At 41.2% G+C, this 6654-nt stretch overlaps 1 protein-coding gene across 2 annotated transcripts; it reads right to left on the bottom strand.

Moving 5' to 3' along the window:
- Positions 1-264: 264 nt before the first annotated feature.
- LOC114635336 (SLAM family member 5-like) lies at positions 265-3985 on the bottom strand. Of its 2 annotated transcripts, XM_028783976.1 has the most exons (4): positions 3854-3985; positions 2870-2932; positions 2270-2335; positions 265-2039 (listed from the first exon to the last, which is right to left on the bottom strand). In XM_028783976.1, the coding sequence occupies exons 1-4, from the start codon at positions 3968-3970 to the stop codon at positions 2031-2033; spliced, it is 255 nt and encodes an 84-aa protein (XP_028639809.1). In that variant the 5' UTR covers positions 3971-3985; the 3' UTR covers positions 265-2030. The 2 variants fall into 2 exon arrangements, with proteins under 2 accessions (XP_028639809.1, XP_028639808.1); XM_028783975.1 differs by having other exon boundaries at positions 265-2335.
- Between the last annotated feature and the right edge of the window lie 2669 nt (positions 3986-6654).

Genomic DNA, 6654 nt, shown 5'->3' with positions numbered 1-6654 from the left:
TCTTCTTCTTCTTCTTCTTCTTCTTCTTCTTCTTCTTCTTCTTCTTCCTCTCCCTCTCCCTCCCTCTCCCTCTCCTTCTCCTTCTCCTTCTCCTTCCCCCCTAAAGCCTTTATTAAACCTGTTCTTTGATAATTTCAAACACTCTGAATGCTGTCTTCTCCATATACTGAGAATTCTTACAAGGAAAGCCTTGTAAACAAACCAATAGGAAAAGGAGCATAAGGTATTGAATGAAACTGAGGACATAGCTGTTCCTAGGCCTGGTTGAGGAGAAGTTTTTTATTGTCAACATGAGGGAGAGAATATCCAGATGCATCTGGAAGCATCCAGAGCAAAGAGAGAAAGTAGCAGATTGAACATGGATAGCAGAATAGGCCAGGCCATGAGGATGGTGGGGTTCAAGCAAGACAGGAAGAGAAGAGTGGGCTAAGAGGACCCATTGTGAGGGAGGAACCAAGATAGGGCATGGACAAAATGGCAGGGTTATATAGGAATCAGAAGGAGAGGGTAAGGAGAGGGGGCTGGAGTGAGGAGAGCAGAGAGGAGCTGCAGGTGCTGAGTGTGACTGTGCTCTGTGATATGCTGATAGACACCCCAGGTAGCCTTTGGTCCTGGGTTTCTTTGGGACTTGACAGGTATCGATAGACTTTGAAAACAGAATGAATACAATCATGGGCATGAGCTGCATTTCACTTAGAGATGGTTAAAAATAGGAGAAAAATGGCACCTGTCAGAAAATCAGAGCAATGCTATATAGACACTAGCACACTATTGAAAATAAAAGTCAGTTTCACCTCTTCAGAGGACAATTAGACCTTCATGGGACAGGCAATTTCATTATGCCCAAATATGGCTCATTCCTGCTGTACAGCCTGGTTTTAGGCTGTAAGGTTTACAGACATTTAGGATTTCGCTGGTAAGGACTGCTAACACAAGAGACAAACATGTCCTCGGATGATCACATGCTGTCCTCTCCAGCTAGAGGATTCTTCTTCATGGCTAGCCAGCTGATATCGACTTTGTGGGGATGCCGGCGTGAAGGAACTCAACCTTCGCTTGAACCTTATGCTTCTCTGAGCTGAAATACAGGAACTGAAATAAATCCAGTTTCACCATCTTCCCTGTCAGTGCTCAAGTTCCCTCTTAGGAAGGCAAATGACTCTGCATTCTTCAAGATCTCTTGTTTTGATCGCTTGGTTCCACTCACTTCCCTCAAAATATCAGAACTGGAGCTGGCCCATTCTTTTTGGAGAGTGAGGCTCCTGGACATGGTGTGTCTTCCTGCTGAGGCTGACTGAAGTAAAACCTGGGGAAGGGAAGCTTGGCCAGAAAGGAAATCCTGTGAGGCTTCTCAACACCTCTAGCACTCTAGTCTGTACAGAAAGAACATATTTTAGTGCTACAGTAAGAGAATGTGTCTACCTGGATTAGGGCCACATCCCACAGCTTTCCAAGAAGCATGGCCATCTGTATTTGGGCTAAGAGTTGCAGTTGTGTCCTGCGTGATGTTTCTTGAGCTGAGGAATGAAGAAGGGCTGCCATGTAGCCTACACTTGGCTGGCCATGGCATGCATTCATTCAAGTAAGGGGTAACGTATACCCTAAAGATGCCATTCCTAAGTTACTTAAGGTACTGTAGCTGCCGGGAAGCAGTGGCGCACGCCTTTAATCCTAACACTTGGAAGACAGAGGCAGGCAGATTTCTGAGTTTGAGGCCAGCCTGGTCTACAGAGCGAGTTCCAGGACAGCCAGGGCTACACAGAGAAACCCTGTCTCGAAAAAAAAAAAAAAAGTATTGTAGCAACTGCTGAAGCCCTCACATCAGGGTTCCTTACACATGTTGAATCTTCAAAAAACATGTAGCTGGTATGCCATGGTGTGTTAGAGGTATTCACAATATTGATTGATTTCTTCCCATAGCTGTTGGACAGTGATGTTACATATTGACATAAGAATCTTCCATCCATCTTCAGTCTTCTATAGACATGAACAACCTTCATGATTTCATCCTTTGTGTCAAAAATCAACTTTTATATGTCCTGTGAAGTGAAAATTTTTCAAAGGACTTGATGAGTTAGGGAGTGTTTATAAGCTCACATGGTACAAGGTATGCCCAGCAACAGAAGGTTTCCTGCTCTGCTTTTAGATGGAATGTGGTGATTTGCAATGTTCCAGTAAAGGGGTAGACAGACAAGGCCTAGGTCTTCAGGACACCTGCCCTCACAGTGGTTGTAGCTCAGTTTCCAGAGGGAATACACTGCATGCTCACCTTGACAACAATTTCATTATCCAAAGTCTTGGGCAGTCTTTCCTCCTTCATGTTGGTTTTCCCCGTCTGTGTAAGAGAAGGAAATATGAAGACATGTCAGCTGAAAGGAGCAGCTGGGGAATGTTGGTATAAAAGGAGTCAGGAAAATGGCATGGGTGATGTCTTAGATTTCTCTTGTGCTTGGAGACATGTGAGGTAGAAAGGCCATTTCTTGATGAGTCTTTTACCTCTGCTCAGCAACCCCATTTGGGAGCTCTAGGGTACTTCTTAGCCCAGAAGAGATAAGTAAAAAGGTTAAGAGTGTTCAAAATTGGTTTTGATTGTTAGACTTCAAGCAACATCCAGGATGCAGTATTTGTTTCTAGTTCAGCCTGAGCTCTTTCTGTTTCCCAACAATTCCATTCTCACCTCCTCATAGAGTCAAATGACTGCTGAGGACTTGTCACTACTAGTGCCTCACATAATCTAGTACACAGGATGCTACAAAGTTCCCATTGGTTTGAGGAGACTTGAGCTTTCAATTAAATACTGATGGATGGAATACAGCAGGTGGGTAAAACACATGGGAAGAGAGAGCATAAAAGTCCACACAGGATTTACCTTCTCAGAAAGCTGCACTGAGGAATAAATGGTGGTCACAGACTCTTCCTTACAGGACAGCATCTGGAAAAGAGATTCTTTCTCCTCAGTGAGAGTACAGAAGACAAAAATTAGAAAAAAATAGAAAGATCTCTCTTTCTAATTCTGTTCTCTCCATCACCCACTCCTGATACAAATTTACTATGTTGCCTTTTTTTTCAGGTATCAGCACTTTTTCCATCCAACTCTGGATTAGGTTAAGGTAATGATAAAGACAAATGCGTGGTAGTTGGACACAGCCTTGTGGCAAAAGGACTCTAGGAACTAAGAGAAGGTTCTATGTAGTTTAGACTGAGTCTTGCTCAGTTGGGAGTTTAGTTTTTTGTGATTTGTGTGAATCTCTAACAACATCCCCATTAGTTCAAGTACAGTGTCAGAGTAACTGGAAAACCCTAAGTGTCTCCTTTCAGTCTTTGCAGACTCCAAGGAAGCAGGCTGTGTAGATACAAGATGATCTTTGTTGCACATGAGCCAGAGGAAAGCAGACAAAAGGCAGAAGGTGTGGGACAGAGTGGTTAAGAGTCTGAGAAAATGAGTTGCTGCTAGACCAGCTAGTGTAGTTCAAGGCTGTCCATCTTTCCTTCTGTGTCCTTGGAACAACCTGAGGAATGGTTTTGCCCAGTTGACATTTTTCATCTCACAACAAGGACTCTTTCATTGTTTGATCTCTCCAGAGAGCTCTTCTTCAACACAAACTACTTCTAACCCACAGCTAGTCCTGCATGTGAAGCTCCTTATACCATGGACACTGTCATGAGGAGACAGTACACTATGTTTTGTTTTCATGGGGATCATTTCCTTAGCATGGTGTTAGTTTGTTGGTCTATCCAAATTTTTGGCTGTAGCTTCTTTCTATACAATGGCCAACAGAGGGCAATTGTTGCCCGAGACTTCTATTCTAGTGGTCCTAGTGGTAGGGTGTATTTATGAATAGCATCAGCTTACCTTGGACTGAGGGATTTCATCATAGATTCTGGGCTCTGTGAGATGAGTATTTCTTGAAACTACAGAGTATATTGTTCCCTTTGAGACACCATCTGCTACAAATAAACATATAACCATAGTCTGTGAAAGGTAGATGGTTTTTTAGAGACTACCTAGTCATACTTTGTCTTTCTGTGATAAAGAAATAAAGTCTACAGGTTAAATGGCCCCTACTCTATAGAAAAGGATGTTTGTATACTCAGGTACCCTTTCCATCCCAAGGATTACACATGCGATAGGGAACATCTTATTCAAATCTCACCTAAAACACATTGGGAATTCTTTTTTATTTCTGAGGCCAAGTTTAGCCTATAGACAATCTTCCTAGCCCTGTATGAAATTCAAAGATTGCTCCTGCATTTTGATTTTGCATGGTTAATAGACTTTCTATGTCAGGGTCTCAGTTGCTTAATTTGACTGATTCTAATTATACTTGGGGCTTTACTATTGTAGTGTATACCTGACTATAACCATAAACATTCATGAAACAGTTAAGTATTTATTAAGCTCCTACTTTGTGCCAGGCTCCATAGGAGGTTCCAGGAAAACAAAGAAAGGATATATAGATCCTTGTTTTACATTTTTTTTGAGCTAAATGAGGCATTAATCTTAACACATGGTTTTTCTTTAGTATTAACACAATGTTTTAGGGTCAAGTTGAAAAGCAATAGCCAGAATTTTGTGCTTTCTTATTACAGGACATAAAACCATCTACAAATAATGGATCTAATCCAAGATTATCATAGACTTTAGCATTTCAGAGCTATTCTTGTCTAAGTCTCTACCCCAGACTTGGCAAGGGACCCAAAGTGCTCTCAATTTCATTTGTGGTTTCATAGACTAGTGTGTCTCCATCTCTCAGTCTCTGTCTCTCTTTCTATCTCACTCTGTCTCTGTTTCTCCATTTTACTGGTTTACTTGTGAGAGAAAGAGAGATGTTTTCTTGAATGAACTTGGAGATCATACCTGAGGGACTATGATATTTTCCATTTGTGAGTCCAATTGAGTTATGATGCATGTCATAAACCCTTTCTCATAGAATGCCACCATCAATACCATACTGAGGCCTGCAAAGTTTACACACAGGAGCTAACATTTACCTAGTACCATGTACCAGGCTTGTTACTGCATATGAGTAATAACTTAATAACTATATGCATTAAGCCTTAGTATAATGGAAGTCTTACAGCTGAGAAAAAATGGAATCTTACAGTGCTAAACTAACTGGCCAAATAACAATCAAGACTGAATTTCATATCTACATGTATTGTGCCACAGCAATGAGAAAAGTAACAAATACACCAAGGGTATAGTTTTGTAGGATGTGAAGAGAGTGGAAAGAGAACAGGTCACCCTATATTTTGTAAGAATAAAGGGCTGCCTCACTCAATCTTGAAGTGTAGTGCAGTTGGCAGCAGCAGCTTGTCCAGGGTGAATCTGCAAATATAGTGAGGTCACCCTCTTTCCTCTCCTCTCTCATTCCTGTTCCTCATCTAATCATTGCTGCTGCTCTGCAGAGCAGTTGAAAGCAGAGTGAGTGGTCAATGTTGGTTTTGCCTATGATTTTTTGGCCCCTGGCAATACTTTCTGATCTAAGAGAACCATAGGTTACCTAGTTTTATCCTAGATGTAGAGTCCCTTCTTTTCCCTTATGACCAATCCACAGTAAGTTTGGGATTGTAAAATTTACTTTCAATGTTGGTTTGGCTTCACCAGCTGGATAGGTTTGACTCTTGAGTGAAACTGGATTTAACTGTCATGTATCTGGAGAGTTTCTGTGCCCTTATATTTTGCTTGTAAATTTAGCCATTCTAAGACTGAGCCACCATCTCTCCAGCCTGAGAGTCTCTATTCTCAATCAACACCTTTTCTCACAAACATATCTTCATTCAGCCAGTGCAGTGTCATCAAGTCTTGCCTTTGATACAAGAGTTCTGATGCATTCTAGGTAAAAACTTCACCTCTCATAGGATGGATGTGATGGGTCTCATGTCCACTATTCCCTCTGACTTAGCCCTGGCATGTATTCTGAAGAAGTGGTACAAATTTGAATTCCAAATTATCAAAAGGAATATAGCCCGTAGTTTTACTTTGTGGTAAAACTTGACCCTATATCTATTCCCAGATCAAGAACATTAATCATCTCATGAGCACACTGAGCTATAAACTGAGTCTTACAACTATGTCTTTTTTTGCCATAATTTAGGTAAGGACACTGATCTTTTACATTTAAACCTTTATGGCCTCATCACAGTACCTCAAGCTACAACAGGGATGTTGTATGTGCTTTCCTAGTTTATTTCAAAGTAGCCTATTTTCTCTAATCTCAACCATTTACTATTCTAGATGTGGTGGGACCTGGGAGAATGGAGCCTAAAAATGAAGCAGACCACAGCTTCATCCCATTGCCAACTTTATTCAGAGCATCAGACAAGTTATACTCTGAGGATTAAGTAGAGTCAATTGCGTAAAGTGTACAGCGACAAGGACAAGCCACATGTGGCAAAACACGTTGTTTTCATAGAGACATGTAAACAAATAACAATAGTCAGTTGTAATGAATAAGCTAGTAAACTCAGTCCCATCTGATACATCTGGGAGGAGAACAAAAGCACATTCCAAGAACAATTCCATGTTTTGAAGAAACTGAGGCCAAAAGACAATTGTCTTGTTTTCTTGGAATTTTCTCACAAGCACTGAGAATTCTCCTCACACAACCCCATTCTTGGACTGTGTTCCAACACTCAGTCTTTGATCATCAC

This window comes from Grammomys surdaster, unplaced genomic scaffold (assembly GCF_004785775.1).
Source record: "Grammomys surdaster isolate TR1022 unplaced genomic scaffold, NIH_TR_1.0 99399, whole genome shotgun sequence".
Lineage (NCBI taxonomy): Eukaryota > Metazoa > Chordata > Mammalia > Rodentia > Muridae > Grammomys > Grammomys surdaster.
This window is presented reverse-complemented; position numbering and strand designations above follow the sequence as displayed.

What these genes read in the sequence shown, in the direction of transcription:
- LOC114635336 (XM_028783975.1), bottom strand. Translation starts at nt 3,970, where the DNA reads ATGGTTATATGTTTATTTGTAGCAGATGGTGTCTCAAAGGGAACAATA. An exon ending in ATGAAATCCCTCAGTCCAAG is followed by an intron (nt 2,933 to 3,853) that starts GTAAGCTGATGC and finishes TCTCTTTTCCAG; the next exon opens with ATGCTGTCCTGTAAGGAAGA. An exon ending in CAGTGCAGCTTTCTGAGAAG is followed by an intron (nt 2,336 to 2,869) that starts GTAAATCCTGTG and finishes TCTCTTACACAG; the next exon opens with ACGGGGAAAACCAACATGAA.